The sequence below is a fragment of the Dromaius novaehollandiae genome, chromosome 3 (assembly GCF_036370855.1).
Source record: "Dromaius novaehollandiae isolate bDroNov1 chromosome 3, bDroNov1.hap1, whole genome shotgun sequence".
NCBI lineage: Eukaryota > Metazoa > Chordata > Aves > Casuariiformes > Dromaiidae > Dromaius > Dromaius novaehollandiae.
The window spans coordinates 104686788-104703737 of record NC_088100.1 but is presented as its reverse complement, the minus strand read 5'-3'; the positions used below and the strand labels follow the sequence as shown (position 1 = coordinate 104703737).

Genomic DNA, 16950 nt, shown 5'->3' with positions numbered 1-16950 from the left:
ATTACTGCATTCTGAATGACTAGAGTTTTGTGTTTTCCTGAAGCTTTTACACTGGATTTTGTCCAGTTTCTGTCTCCTCCCTTCTTCTCTTCCATTTTATCAGCGTCTTTTTTCTCCCTGCGAGAAAACCCAGCAGTTGAATAAACTTGAGCAGTTGAGTAAATGTGAAGCCACTCTACTTCAGGGCTAACTTTAGGCTTTTTTAGTGTAATGGCATTTCCTTTGTCTGGTGTCTGCTGAGAAAGCATGTTCTTTTCCTTTCTTTGGGATCTTTCTGTTCTCTTCTTTCTTCTGAAAGTTGTAAAAACTTGGTATTTCACAAACGTTTTTCTCATCTTCCAAAGAGTATCACCTGCTTATGATACCATAAATTTCTTCTAATCTTTTTTTTAGTTAATGTGCATATTCATATTTAATTTAAAAATCCATCTAAAAGATACACCACAATGGAAAAAATTACTCTCATTAGTTTCAGGATGACAGTATCAATCCAAATGCTTTATCAGAAAAGCACCAAAACCGCAGTCAGGAGAAAGAATGGACTTGTTTTCCAAAGTGATGGACAGGAAGGTTCTCAGGACAGGCTTGTGGGCAAGTCTGAGAACTGCTGATAGGCATTTGGTTCTCAGTGCAGTCAGGAAGACAGCTCTGTGTCATCTAAAGTAGTTGTGTTGTATTGAAAGAGCAGCGTGCTCCTGCTAATCAAATAATTTTGACTCATTTCATAATGGTACCTGGACTACTTTGTTTTTTGCACCTTGTTCTGCTTGTTAAACACTGAAGACTACATAGGACTGCAGAACGAAAGGAAATACATGTAACACAGAAACCCTTCTTTAGTTAATCTCTTAATTTCATGAAATTGCTGATGCCTGTGTAGAACAGTCTATAGTGGAGAGAAAGTGAACAGCCTACAGCCCCTTTCCTAATTACACCGGAAAACATCTACTATAATCTTTTGTTATTTTTTCCTGGATTCTTCTTTCAGCCATAGACTCCAATAAGGAAAGAAGTATAATTAAGACAGCGGCTGGAGGCTTTCTGACTTTCAACATTGTTGGGTCTGGAATCCAAGGCTGTAGAAGGGCAGGCAGAGTTGCAGCTGATGGTGGTTGTCCTCTGTGCAGCCTTTGACAAAGGAGAAGAAAAGAAAGTCGCGTTAGAGGAGACAAGAGAAGATCCAGGAATCTGTGCCAGTCGTTCTGAGGGGATGGCATATGGCTTAGCTTGTTCTGTTGGAATAACTGATTTTCCAGCTTCTCAACAGAACTGGAAAACTAGGAAGTGAGAGGATGGGAAGAGGAATAGAGGGGGAAAAGGTGTTTGAATTAAAACAAGGTGGTAAAAATTAGTTTCATTTTTCTTCAAAAAAAACTAAAACAAAGTGTTTTATATCAGCTGAAATGATTTTTTTTTTTTCATTCAGGCTAGTGCATTATACTTTACTAGCAGAGTAGACTAAGAGCATGAGAAACATTCAGGTACTGCTGCTGGGCTAAGAAGGGATAATTTGCTAAACTGTGGCAATTCAATTGTTTGATCATATGACTCAATACACAAAAAAAGCAGTGTTTAGTAGCTGTTGGTTTAAACTCTATGCCTCCAAATTAAAGAAAAAACAGATGCCTGCTTCCCAGTCATAAGATCCACTCCTCTTCCCAGAGGTGGCAGTTGCAACACTTGTCTTGATTGAAGTGGATTTTGATTTTTAACTGTCTTTAGAACTGTAATGTCCATATTCCAGTTGTGATCTGCAGATGGATCTGTTTCAATTTATATTTAAATGGGTTTAGTTTCTGAAAGAGACAGTAGGCAAAATCTCAAGAGGGGCTTGCACTTAAAATTGCGTGTGATGAATGCCTCTTTGAATTTGTCCTGCACTGTCGTTAGTATTTCGGATAATCACTGGTTGTCTCCTTTTCACAACAGGGATATTCATTGTCAATGCGCCTTTGGAATACAACATCTTACTAAATGCAAGCAGTCCCACTCTGCTGGTGAAACCAGTAGGTCGGGCTCATTTTGTTTTTGTGGATGGCCTAGATCCCTACACGCTATATGAGATAAGGATACAAGCATGCCAGAATGGTAAGATGATTTTAAAAGACTCACTTCTGTGCCTGGAAGAGAATGGAAATTTGCCAAATAGATTCAGCTCAGCGAAACAGATAATAAAAATCTTATTTCTAAAATGGTGTGAAATGTTTATCTAGTAAAAGAAAGCCTAGCACAGAATGGAGCATTAAATATTTCCCCATGTTATATCATTAATATTTTAAATAGAGATTAAAAAAATTATTTTGGGTAATATGTGCCATTTTATTAAAAGCACATCACAGATAGCTTAATAATATTTGAAAATGTGGCTACAGAACAAAATCCATTCTGTAGCAGTTCATCTGCAAGAAGCAGTGATCATAAGACACAAGAGAAGAGCCCAAATACTACATAATCCCTTGAATTTAATGGAAATTTTCAAAATCCAACTGAAATAAATCTTTCTAAAATGACAGCTAGGAATTAGTTCTCTTCTCACCTGCACTCATGTAAATCAGGAGTAGCTCATCACTGGAGTTGCACTGATTTAAATGAGCATTTATTAATGTAATGGGGTTAAATGAGGCACCAGTTCAGCAGGAGCTTCTTTACTCCACGTTCCTACGTTTTCACTGTATTCTCTGTTACTTCTGGTAGATTATTTCAGAAATGCTCAATCCTGAACTTCATCTCGTAGAAAAGTTTATGCTAATGGAAGAAATAAAGGAATTCTATGACTGCTGTCATAGCATATCAGTGACATCCAGATTGGATACTCCTCAGATTTCTATCCAAAGTTTTCATTATTTTAAGCTTCTTGCCTTGATATTTATATTACTGGCCTGGGGACACTGTTGCACATTCTAAAGGCAGTTATGGGAGCCCAGAGAGCTTTGTCTGGGCAGTATAAGAGTTGTGATTTGACACAGACAATGTTTGAAAGGACATTTTAATAATTTTAACATGGAAAAGAAACCTTAACCAGCAAATATTTTAGTGTATTTTTTTCATCAAAATCATGAAGTGATCTCTTGTATTTTGTTTCTTTGTATGATTTGTTGCTTTCATCCAGTAAATGCAGCCATTGTAAAGCCCAATTGGAAAATGTGTCTTTTCTTGCATTTTCAATTTTGATAACCACCATTTCTTTTGGGGAAGAAACTCTCATCTCTAAGCAAACTTCTGGTTCTTTAGGTGGCTGTGGAGTGGGTGGTCGAACATTCTCAAGAACTGCTGAAGCACCTCCCAGAGAATTGAACCCACCTACTGTTAAAGCAGCTGGGTCTGTGCTCATAGAAGTGAAATGGTCACCACCTAAGAAACCAAATGGCATCATTACTAACTACTTTATTCACAGGTAAATGCTTTTATCATCTCAGGTTGCCTAATCTTCCTGAGGTGTACACTTCTGTACTCCTTGATATATTAGCAGGCGAAAAAAGTGTAGACATAAATTGTAAAGTTTGTCTGGTTTCTTGCCTCTTAACTACTGAGATAAGATACTAGTCTGTGGGTGAAAAGGTTGAGAAAAAGAGCTGAGACAAGAATCATAATCCTTATCTAAAAATAACAAAAAAGTAGGTGAAAATATATTTAAAAAAATTCAAAGGGACAGACAAAATTGAAAGATAGATATTCTTAGAGTGTGTTTACCCAGACTAATAGACATTTTCTTCAATCCTCTGTGACAGACAATTGAGGAATTTGGAATAGAAACAGGAGTTATTCAGTATTGCTGAAAAGATTTTCAAAGCCCCAAACAGTATCTAGGTTCTTAACATAGATCAATTTTAAGAGCGGAATTATGTTCCTATTTGTAAGTAATTAATCTGGAGTAGGATAATAGTGCAGCTCTATTTTATACAATCTCTCAATTAAATTACATCCATTTATGTCTCTTGGTGCTTGTACTCAGCTGCCCTGTCTAGGTGGCTGACTGACACATCCTCATTCCCTGTGCTCTGAAATTACTGAGCGCTGCACGATGACTTTTCTACATAGATAGCTCTGTTAAGGGAAGTATCAGCATAGCAGAGCATTGACTTCTGTTCTGCCAGTTGACTCTTTAAAGCCAGCAGAAGGGCCCCTTCTTGACCAGCTGCAGAAAAAGGACAGAGAACTCAAGCCATGTACAGGAGAGAGATTTGAAGTCTGAGTCTGGAGCTGGTTTTCCCAATTCCAAATCCACCTGGCAAACCTACTGGGCTGAACCTTCCCTCCCCAACAGAGTTTGCACTAGCTGGGTGTTTTGTTGTGTTAGAGCTCCAGCTAGGAAGAGAGAGAAGCAAATTACCTTCTGGGAATCAGCAATAATTAATATAAATTCACTTTTGCCTTAAACACGTTAGTAGTCTCTAAAAATTCCTGCTCTCTTGACATAGCTTTTTGTCTGCTCTTTTTTAATTGTATGATAAAAAAAAATCAGGTCCCTCCCTTATATAAAGAGAAATAAAGTATCCATTATAGCCAAGATATGTCTTCACTCTGTTGGTTTTGTAAATAAAGCTGATGATTACCGCTGCTATTCCATGGCAGCCATAGAAAAGGAAAACAGGAAATATAATGCAGAAAGCCTGCTTCAATGAAAAATACTGTAAATTGAATTTGACAGGATTTGATGGCATTTGATTATTCTAGTCACAGCCAAACAATGATATAAAGAGTAATATGAAACAGAATGTGTTACTGCCTAGCAGACTCAAAAGCAATAAACCTTCCTCCAATGTGACACAATCACTTCACAATCATAATTGTAGCCTGTTTGATACCTCTGAGTACAGCAGAAGGGCACTGACTGACATAGATACATTTTGTTTTTTATTTAAAGTGAAATGAAAATGGCGCACTGGGGCTCCAGATACAATCGTTATATTCACCTACATAGGCATGAATCACTTGGCAGTTATTTCAGCTGAAGTTTAAATGTGCTTAGACAACAACAATATCAAATCTTTCTCAGATAGCTGCAAAAAAATCAGAAATGGGATGTAAGCACATAGTTCTTTTTCATTTTGTAGCCACACAGAGCCTTACATTGTTATAGCAGCAAGACTGCAGTCTTTCTACAGGAGGTTATGGCATGTAATTTCTTCTTCATCGTGTGCTTCTTCCTTACTTCATCACCACCAAAATAAATTCATTTAACTCGAAACCTGGAATGTTTGGGGAGCTAGTATGCAGATCTTTGCATCAAAATGGCAGGACTTGTACTTGCCTCTAGAATCATAAAAGCACTTGCAAGTTTGCAGCCATTTTGTTAGAAACCGAAAATAAAAACGTTAGTTTATGAAAAGAGGAATGGTAACATTTTATTTGTTTAACCATTTTAAACACAGATCTGAGGCTTTTAAACTTCTGTAGCAAGGACCACAACTTGGAAGAGATTGTGAATGAGAGAAGGCGTGGTTTATGAGACAGTCGCCCAATCTACTTCTCTCCCCATTCATCATGACATAAAACCCCTGTGACAACCACAGAAATTGCTAGTCTGGAAAAAGACTATTATGAAAATAGGTGATGTATTTCTTGCTGGATTTTAATAAGATATAGGTCACATCAGCTAATGGAACTGCTCTTTGTTGACCACCAGCACACACTGTGTAGGAGGCACATGGGATGGATCTTAAAGAAACATTGCCTCTAAAATTATAAGGATTTTAGATCATAACAGACTTAAGGGAGCACTTGCATTTCTGTGGAAGTCTCTACGTCACATTCATTAAGACTGAATTATTTAGTATGTGTATGTAAGTGAGATTGTAATGTAACTCTCATTAGCTGAGCAGTCCTGATGGGGAAAAAGTAGCAGAAAAATTAGCAGGCAATTTTAACACACAGGAGATGTCTCCTGGCTGTTGACTCTTTTGGCTTGCTCTTTTGGGACTTCTAGGAAGTGGATCAATTTAGCTAATTCTTTATGATGACTTCATCACTTACCTTTGTATACCAATTGTGAGCTACACCAAATGCAGCTTTCAAGGCACACAAGTATTAGAGTTGGTTTAATATAAGAGCCCTTGTAGATATATAATATAAGAACTCTCAAAGATTTTATTTTTTTACCCGTAATTGATATAATACCTAATCTAAACTAGCATATTACATGCAGAAAGCTCAACCTTCTTTTCTTCAGTCTTTGACATCAATTCTTGTAAAAATATGTAGCTAAAAACTACATGAGTATAGATTTGTTGTAAACAAATGGTAGGCAAGGCTACTTTTTTGAATTGGATGTGAAACTGTAAAGGTAGGGCATTGCTGATGTCGCATTATTCCCCCACAAAATCCTCTCAGATTGTTTTATCCCAGGACTTTTTAGTGTTTCTAGAAATAGCTCTCTGCCATTCTGAGAAGGGAAATAGCAGGCACTACTAGAACACATACTTTTGGTGCGTGGTGAAAGGTATATACTTGTGGAGAAGAATTCTGTTTTGACCTCCAAGACCTCAAGGATTTACTGACTCTTCCTTCCACATAAGGAAGCTGAGGGGCGAGTGTTGTAGTCAGTGTTGCTGCCCTCTGCATAGAGCTTTGTAGTCATCTGTCACACAGAAGATTATATTCTCCTCTTTATGTCATCTGGCTCAAACTGGCAATGGGGTATGGAGAATTTGACCTTAAAAATAACTGTATCTGATCATCTTTAAAATGAGTGTGCAGCAAATCAGACTGTGCAGATTAAGAGGCAGCTTCCAGCTCCTGAAAATGTTATTCTCCTATGCAGCTCATTGTACATAAGAAACACTTCCAGTTAAATGAGCAGTTGAATCTTAAATCTTAAGACGATTGGAATGATTACAGACTGTTCAACCACTTCTGTTCAAAGTTTATTCATACATGAAGATATTTTGCTTTTTAGCACCACAGATGGAATCATTTACCTAACCATAAGTTTCATTCATTAAATATTCAGCAGTAATAAGATCTAAATACTTAACCAGACTACACTGTACAGCTTTGCTTGTGAATAAGCTTACAGTTGGTGGCATATTTGATCTTCCAGTGAGAAAAAGCTGTTTATCACAGAATTCATAAAATGTTATAAAATATAAATTTGTGTATTCATTTAATTGCCATAATGCTTGGTGAGACAAGACAGATACTAAACATGACTTTATTGCACTAAAATATCCTCTCTTTTCGCTTATCTTCAAGCACTTTTAGGCATATTTTTAAGTACATAGGGATAAGACTATATATCTGGTGCAGAAGAAAGGCACAGTAGTGATTCACCTTTTGGTGAACTTTTGGGATTTTGTGTCTCACATTAGGTCAGTGAACAACACCTGAGGGAGAGTTCTGTGTAAGGCCTATTTTGCCATTACAATTAAGCGTGGGAGAGTATATTAAAAATACTTAATGGAACTGTGGGGTCAATAGCAGATTTTTTACCTCCACTATTTCCAGACATCTATTTCATTTTGTAGCAAGCAAGAGAATTGCTCGGGAATCTTTCCTACCTGTTCTACCTACCATGCTTCACCCAGTTCTGCCAAGCAATTCTCAGTATCAACACATCTTATAATATGCCTGTTACGCTACACTAGAGACATTAGACCTCAAAACTCTGCTTTTTAAAAAATCATTCTTTAACCCTTTAAAATATTCAGAGTCTATATAGCTTGTTTATCCCAGAGTTTAGCAAAAAATCTTCAGCTTCATATAAGAAAATAATGTTTGTGCATGCCTTATATATGTATATGCACAAAGGATGCACAAACGTCTCTGTACACACATCCATACATTATGTTTTTCATATTTCCGTATAAATACCAGAGTGTATACCATTACAAAGCTAAGGTTATCAGTTTTAAAAAATTGTTGTATTTTATAGTTTTAAAGTAGTTCCTGAGGTCATTCTAACAAAATAAAAACTGTCAGAGTTCTGTGAAATACAGATTTTTCTCTTGCCAAAGAAATGTTCTTCAGCTTCTGTATGTATATAGTAACGATGACACCTGGTAGTCAGACAAACCATTTTACTTCTGCAAATTTGCCCTACTTGCAATAAAAGTGGCAGATAATGTAATTTGTTTTTTGTTGTTGGCATGGAGGGTGGAAGTGCTTTTACTTACTGTGAAGGCCAAGGTTCCTGTAAAAAGTAGGGAAAATACTTAAAAATCATGTGCAGTACAGCACAACCGTCATTGAGATTTATCACAGTGTTTAAATGTAACCAACTTAATTTCACACAAACATTTTTATGCCAAGTGAAAGAACTGATTTGGTAACTGTTTTGAAGATGAGTGCCTGCCTTTTTACATCTGTTGTAAATTATCTATTAGAAGGGGCCACATGAGAAGGGGGGTGAAAATCATCTGTAATCTCTGATATGTAGAATATCTCCAGGTCCAACACTAAAAAAAACCTATCCGTAATAAGAATGGATGCTATGCATTTTTTATATGTATGGATTTTATATATATGTGTGTATATATATATATATATACACACACACACAAATGCACACAGGTTTATATGTATATGAATGTTTTTATATGTATATGTAATGTTTATATTTGTGTGTGTATATATATATAAACCCATATGTGCCAGAAATCTATACAGTAAATTGTCTTCATATATCTGTAGTTTACATTTTTGAAACAGAAACAGCCTTTGAAAAAAAATGTAGCTTATTATAGAAAACACTCCTTGTGATATGTTTAATGAATTTTTGTGGTAGAGTTGCAAATTCTGCTAAGTTTATTCACATGGGATTACTTATTCCATTTGCAAGAACAAATGCGGTATTTATTGTGAGCAAAACAGAATAAAAAGAAAGTGTGTGGCTTTGGTTTTGAGGGCATGTTTGAATATTTATCCCTTGTGCATTAGGCAACATTTTTCTCAAAAAAATTGGGCTACGATTTCCATAAATGAGGGATTCTGAGGTGAGTATGTACAGAAATAGCTTCATTTTCAGAAACATTGAAAATTTGCACCCATATTGCAAATCCGGTAATTATTTTAGCAACTAAATATGGATTTAAGACTTCATGTCTAAAATTTTGAAAAATCTCATGTCTGGTGTGTTGCATCCTAGAAGGACAATATGCCATTGTATTGCTAACTCTGGTATTATGAACTGTGATTGCACGCTTGCTTGAAGTGTTTCACAGTACTTTTCTAGATAAAGGAGAACAATGATTAAATACTCGCCTTGAAAATCTGTTTTTCACTATTCAGTACCTGACATAGGTTCATAGAAATGCTTTTAAGACAAGTAGGCAGTTCACTGTGTGTGTGATGTATAGAAATAAGCTCTGTACTTTACTCAGTTACCAGCTGAACTTAGGACTTCAGGATCCATTGTAGTAAGACTGTTAAAGTTATTTTCAATTTTAAATAAGTTGCCTTTGATTTAATTTCAGACGTCCTGTAGGTAGTCAAGAAGCACTGCTTTTGTTCATCTGGGCTGAAGGAGCTTTGGAATTTATTGATGCATCCGATGCGCTAAAGCCTTTTACTCTCTACGAGTATCGTGTCAGAGCGCAGAACTCCATGGGGTCAGTGGACAGCCTGTGGGCTTCAACCCAAACTCTGGAGGCATCTCCATGGGGCATGGGAGCCCCTTGGGCACAAGCAACGAGTGCATACTCAGTGTGGTTGAACTGGACTCAGCCTGCCTTTCCCAATGGTGTTATTTCTCTGTATCGAGTAGTCTATCAAGAAAAACGCAGTGATCCAACATTTAGCGTCCCACCTGTGACAGCATTAACCGTGATGGTAAGAACTGGGTGACAAAACCAGCTTTTGATTGTTTTTACTCTGCTTTAACCTCCATGGTATTTTAAAATCTCAGTAACTGGAACAATGATTGCAAAAGTGGTGTTTCACAATTGCCAGTAGGATTTTTTGGTTTAAATTTTGGGTTTGGCCCAATGGGGACTGAAATATTTGATGTTAATATCTAAACCCTGGTAGATGCAAGGAGATTGCTCAAAAACTCAGGATGGATCATGTCTGAAGGAAGAGGTACATGCACCTAATTTTGTCAGCCTAGCTCTGAAAATATTGTCCTGAGTTTTTTGTCTGATAGTTATTGTAGTTTCACAGGATCTGTACGAAGCACAACAAAATCAGTCCTTGCTGTATGTTATGCTAGTTTTGTAATTCAGCTGGAATCACAAAGTGAATGAATTCATTAGCAATTAAATAGTTCATATATGCAAAGCATTTGCATGTATACACATTTATAAAGATTCCCCTCACAACTCATCAGTATCAAAAGTAGATCTACTTTCACTTATATTACATTTACTTACATTAGAATGTTGCTTTGCACTCCTAACATGTCTTTCCCTTCAAGGGACTTTCCAAACATCAATGCATATGATACTGTGACATCTGTAAATATTACTTTTCTATCCCGTATGTGGATGGATAGACTCTGGAAAGGGCAGCTTGTTTTGTGAACTGACCAACAACATTGTGTAAATCAGTGACAAAAGTGGTTATAGCGCGTGCAATTACCACTACTCATCCTGCCTATAAATTACATCCTAGCCTTTCTATAGGAAGACAGCATATAGACAGTTGAACTGGACTGTTATATATTAGGATAGCTGATGTATATGGCGATCTCCTGAAAATACGTTTTTAGAAAATGTTGAAGCTAGTTGTAATAAGCTTGGGTTTCCTTAGCAATGCCAGCTCAACTTCATAAACCCAAAGTTTTGCGTAAATTAGATTCATAGGGCATGTTTGTATTGAATAACACTGAAAATCCCCCAAATTTTTATTCACCCCAATTATTTAGTATCCGACATTCAAATAATTAAAGTTATGGTGTGGTTGCATTTATGATTCTAAAGAACACACTCTAGAATACCCAACAGTAACCTTTAAATAACTATTTTAGACAACTCTTGACATGAAAAGAGAGGAAAAGTCTCCAGCTCACCCAGTGAATTCTTGTGATCATGTGGTTTGAAAGCGGTTTTGTTTCTAGCTTCCTGGAAGCACATACAGATAAAGCTTGTAATACATCTTTCTCTGAAAAAGAAAACATGTCCTGAACTGAATGATAGGAATGTATACCTTTGGCTTCTGAAATAGTTATGTCTGCATTAAGCACTGTACCAGGTTTTAAAAGGTAGACTGGGATTTTCAAAGTCATTGGACTTCAGTAGGATTTTGGTACTTAACTCCCATAGCTTCCTTTAAACAAGAAAAAATCACAATCATAATCGTGATAGGATACCTAAAATTTCAAAACCAGAGAAATGACAGAGCTTCTCTTAATATTCTGCTTAAGCAGAATCCAACGTGTTACTGAGCATCAGAGCTGACCTGGCCAGTCATGCATTGCAATGTCTTCTAAGCATGCCAACAACAACAGAAAATGTCCAAGATGGTTGTACTGTGGGCAATAAAACCTACCAAAATTGCCTTTTAAATAAAGTTGCCACAGTGTGTTTCTTTAACAGCATCAGTTAAAAGCCTTTTAAATTAACAAGCTATTATTTACTGAATTAGTATTTTCCTGGCTCCAAAATGCTTTTTCCCCAAACACTACCCTGAATCAAAATGACATTCTGGTAGCATAAGCATAGCTGTTTTACTAACGTTGCAATGAAACTGGCTTGCATGGTTTTTTTCTACTGTCCTTTGTCATGAACATTTATCGATTATTATTTTTTGCTATCTTTTTTTATTTTTAAATATTATACTACCCTTTAGGGAGAGTCTTTCTGTGCAGCTCTTCCACCAGCTGCACTCATTTTAAAGCCTTTGCAACTATGTTAACTCAATAGAGTCGTTGCTGATTTATACCAGGGAGCTGAGATCAGAATCATACCTCTTCTGTTCTGAACATAGTGGAACAGCTAAAGCTTTGAATCAAAGATATTGACATAAAGTGCACAGAGTCCTGTTATCAAAGATATCTTTAGGAGGTCAGGTCAATTATCCCAACAGGCAAAAACCTGGACAGCAACTTTCAAAGTTATAGCTCCCTTGAAATAGAATTTTATCATGAAATTGCTGATATACCCTTAACTGTAGCTTTGTGAATGAGACACTTTAATTAAAATGTAATTTTACTGAAAGAACTAGCATTCCAATGATTAAACTTCTGCCCCTTTAAAATATAGCTTTCAGGGGTACTAGGCTAAATCATTTAATCTCCTAAAGCATCTCTATTGGAGCTCCCTCGTGGGATACGCCATTAGTCATTCTCTCATACAAGCTTCCATGTTACAAGCAAGACTTAAAGTATTAAGCGAGCAATGAGTTCTGTCCTTTATTTAATCTGTGAGACTCCATTCTTATCCCATAAGAGTATTCCAGGAAAAAAAAAAAAAATCAGAGCTAAAATCACAGAGGTCGATCCCACCCTTGTTCTTTTTATTCATACCCTGCTTACCTGCCATAGGTTGTAAAGTTTGACCAAAATCTAAAGTTGAAATACAATCCTTGTGGCTCTGCAGGATACAAATTAAGGTCTTGCTAATGTCACTGCAGACTCTTCTAATTTGGCAATTTCTTTTCTATCCATTTCCAAAGCCAACTGAGAAGCATCTTCTGGGTTTTCAAACCCTTTGACAGACTTATCCACTCTACCTTCCAGATACGTAGCTATTCATTGTCCAGTTACAGTGTATTAATCTCTGTTTGAATGAAGGGATCAAAGTTATGGCCGTCCATGACCTTAAGGTTATCAATGATCCCTTGAAATCTTGTGATGCTTGTGGAGATAAAAATCGGAAGTGCGTTCTGAAAGCAAAATCTCCTGCACTCGAGTGAAAGGAGACTCCCTGCACTGTTAGCAGCAGGTGACGTACACACCAGCCGTTTTGATGCTCTGCAGTTAAAGAGCAGTGTCACCTGTCTCTCTAGCTTGTTTGGCCAGGAGTATAGTGACAGATGTTAGGTGACAGCAAGTTAAACTGACATTCTGGTTTATCTGCAGAATAAAGTCAAGTCAAGACTGGTTACAGCAGTACAAGCTTCTCTCACAATGTGTTGCCAGTTCATTTTGACCCTCTAAAGCAGGAATGATATTTAGTGTCCTGTTGACAGCACTAGTATGAAAGATGTGATTCTATGGGAATGGATTGACAGTAACTTCTCATTTACCCAAATCTGCAAAAAGTGACTGAATTATCAAAGTAAACCTTTCACATGTGTGAACATAGGACTTAAGCTTGTGAATGAAGGACCCCAAGTGAATATCATTATAAAGTCAGTACTTCCAAAGGGCATCAAAGTATCAGAGCTGTTTAACTGTTGTTTGTCAGATGTTGCTGTGAGGTGAAGGACAGGTAAATTTTGACTTTTTGGTGGTAGATGCTTTGTAGATGCATACTGCTGTTTCTTCCATGCCAATTTTATGATGTGTTTGGTTGTTTATCGTGAGAAGAAGGCAAGCAAGCCAAGAAGATAAGTAATAAACATAAGAATATGTGGCTGTTAGAAAGTGCATAAAGAAGGACAGGAGGAAGGGAGGAGAAAAGCATCCAGAAGTGAGCGTTATAAAGGAAAGCTCTGCCTGTATTCAGCAGTGCCTCCCGTTAGTATTATGCATCAAACCCTCCTCAGCAGTGTTACTAGAAGTACAATGGGCTTGTTAAAGGATGTAAGAAGAGATAGATTTAAGTATTATAGGCCTTATTCATGGGCATTTTACACCTGTGCTTACCTAGAAGCGCAGGTTTACTCCCACTGTGTTTTGCAGTATCAGGCCATCAGGCCAAACTCATTCTACAAGGCTTTCTTGGCATAGCTATGTCAGCTCAGGTCATAAGAAAATAACACATCGCTTAGCTGGTATCATTGCACCAGCAAAGCCCCTGGTTTAGACATGGCTGTGCTAACAGTTGAGAACATATGTTGGCTTACCTTACAGTATTTGGAAAGTTGGTATAACTACACCAGCCAAACTTCTCTTGGCAGATGCTGCATCCGTGATGGGGAACTCTGTAGACAATTGCAGAGTAGCACTAATAATAGAGGCTTTGCAAGGAAAATAAGCCTTTAGCTTGTGTGATTATGTTTTTATAACTAGACAGTAATTTGTACATTGAGGGAATAACCAGAATAAAAATAATAAATAATGCCAATTTACTGTAAAGCATCATATAAAATGTATTATACCAGAAAAAATCTCAGCTGGCCAGTACTGCCATACATCGGTCATGCAAGCCTCCTAAGCAGAATTTTACAGATCTCTGGAACCTGATACCCACAGGTAGTTCTTTTCTGTTCATCACATTTAGAAATACTTAATAGATCTGCATGTGATACTTCAGCTCTGTTTTCTCAGATAGAGCAGTGAACATTTGTCACCATTAGATATGACACATCACATAGTTATTAACTTCCAAGCGCATAAAATTATTCAGTAATGCAGTATGCAGGACTGTACATGACAGCTTTCATAGAGGAGAAGGAATATACACCATAACCACAATAGTAGGAAAAATATACCAAAGGAAGGGACTGGTGAAACTTTTTTATTCATACCAGTTTCAGATATTTGGGAAGTGGACCGCACTGTGAGCAAACAAGATGAGAGTAAATGGTGTAATCTTGGCACATGCTATAAATTCAGAAGATGTGCTACTTAACAAAGAATGAAAGCTGTAAATGGCAGTGGAGGGCAAAAGTTAATGAGGCTACTGTGCGGCTGTTAACAAGTAGCCCCAGTAAGAAACAAGATGGCTGCTGCGTGAAGTGCCCTGCTACAGCCAAAAGATCGTATCCTTAGCTCTGCAAGGGCTTATGGGTTAGGGGGAAATCATACACAGATGACTAATTTTTTTACGGTTCACAGCTGATCAAAGTGAAATTCAGCAGCTGTTCAGGACAAGTGACCACTCTAACGGCTGTAATATAACCCGCTAAATAGAGAGGGAATTGCATGAGAGCAAGAGGTTAGCTGTGATTATCGGCAGGTGAGTGCTTTATTGAAGTTGAAAGACCATTAACATTGATGGAGTAATTATTTCAACTTGAAAGTAATTACCTTGATGGGTGATAACTTCTCCAGTGTTCCCAGGTTTGATTGGACCAAACAATTGTGAACTCTTGAAGCCTAGAAAAATATTACAACAATACAGCAATGTTTAAATTACTGAAACCACTGTTAGAGTATTTTAATTATGCCTAACAGTGAAAAGATTTTAGCTTACAACAACCAGTGACCTCTCATGTATAGAGACATTTGCTTTCTAATTTCAATGAAATGACTCATACCTACCACATGTGTGCTATATGTGATGGGATTGCAAATGAATCATTTGATTTAAATGCAATTTTTAAGATTCAAAGCCTTGCTAGCAGGGTTTCAGGAAGGGCTTGTGTTGGAATTACTGTAATTGTTTTATTTGCCAGGAAACTCCAATAATACAGAATGCTTCCTGTGTTTTGGTCTCTAGACCTGTTAAGCTTACACAGGATGAATACAAGACAAGTGCCCCTTCGTGTTGAAGGCTGCTAAAAAATGTGTATGAGGCAATCTGTGTCTCTCATACTCTGTTGTTTCCACGCTGCTGCCAAATATGCTGGATTTGGCACCACAGCTCTGCTTAAACAAGTGTTTGGATTGGCACTACGATGCCCCTCCAGAAACTGATTAAGTGCTTCATAAGCCCCACCTATCAAGACAGACATTTAGAATTACCTAATTAGAGCTGAAAGGACGAAATGGATTGTTGCACAACTTCAGTAGTTTTAAAGCACTGTGGTAATAGACCTGGATGAGCAGAGAGCGGCTGAGAATGGTGAGAGAGGCGCTCCAGCTCCAACCACTTCTCTTTATACCAGTGTCTCCCTGGATGCCTTTAGGCAGCCACAGAAATAATACTTTAGCCTCTGCTGGAACTCTGTCAAGAATTAAAAAATCCTTGTGAATTCGGATGCGGGGTAGCAGGGAAAATTTTATTTGGAGTCTGTGAGGTCTTAATGCGTTGTCACGTGGCTGGAGATCAGAATTACTGAAGGTTACAGCAAACAAGTTTATTTCATTATGTTTTTTCATCAGTGCTTTCTCCCTAATTCAGTTAAAATAACTTTGTCCTTTGATAAATTTTTGGACCAGAAGTAAAAACACTAATAGGCTTATGTCTGTCCATGCCTAACCACAGAGTCCATGTGGTTTATGACTGCTCTGACTGAAATAGGTGAGTGAAGTACTGTAGATTTTTGTGAGTAATCTACAGCTGACAGGTTCCACATCTCATGACAATTTTCCTTGATTTATCCAATCCTTAGATGTTATCATGTGTTTTCATGCCAGTAATTTTTAAACACAATGAAGAACAGTAGAGAACAGTATGCTGTAGTTGTTTCACAATCTTTAGATTGTTTTTGCTCTTCTCACTGCTTCTTCAAAATAACTCCCAGTTATAATTGAATTTTCCTATGTTGGTTTGTCCTCTGAAATAATGCTTCTCTTCCAAAAGAAAGAATCAAGTTTCATAGGTTTTCCTTGATATAAAGGATGATCCTATTTTTTTAATTCAATTTTAGGCCTGATTCAAGGCTCGTTCCAGTTAGTACATTGTTTTTCAGTGACTAGATTTAACACCAGATCAGAGTCCAACTCCTCTCGCTTCCCAGGAGTTACAGGTATCACAGAGAGGTGAATGATGTGGCTGAGGAGCTGCAAAAGGGAATCTTTTGAATGGTGTGCTGATGGGCAGATGTGAGAGCGGTCTCTAGGCTGCTCTAATAACGTTAGTTGCCATTTAAGGTCCTGGAGTCAGTTTATGCTGCAGAGAAAGTGGGTTGACTGGACCAGAGTGCCTGCATCAATATATATATTTTTTTAATGAAGAAATTAGCTCCCCATTTGGAAATACATAGCATATTTTTTCCTTGGATTTCTCATTGTGCAGGATCCAGTTTTCAGCCATTCCACAGGCCATCTTTGCTGTGTGAAACACTCAAAGAACTAGATCTTCTTCA

General features: G+C 37.3%; 1 protein-coding gene across 1 annotated transcript in view; it reads left to right on the top strand.

Annotated features, from left to right (window-relative positions):
* USH2A (usherin) overlaps window positions 1-16950 on the top strand; it is a 407004-nt gene that overhangs the window by 338929 nt on the left and 51125 nt on the right. Inside the window, exons 58-60 of the mRNA XM_064509686.1 lie at window positions 1930-2088; window positions 3232-3394; window positions 9411-9765. Coding sequence (XP_064365756.1) covers window positions 1930-2088; window positions 3232-3394; window positions 9411-9765 — 677 coding nt within the window. The remainder of the gene's footprint in view (window positions 1-1929; window positions 2089-3231; window positions 3395-9410; window positions 9766-16950) is intronic.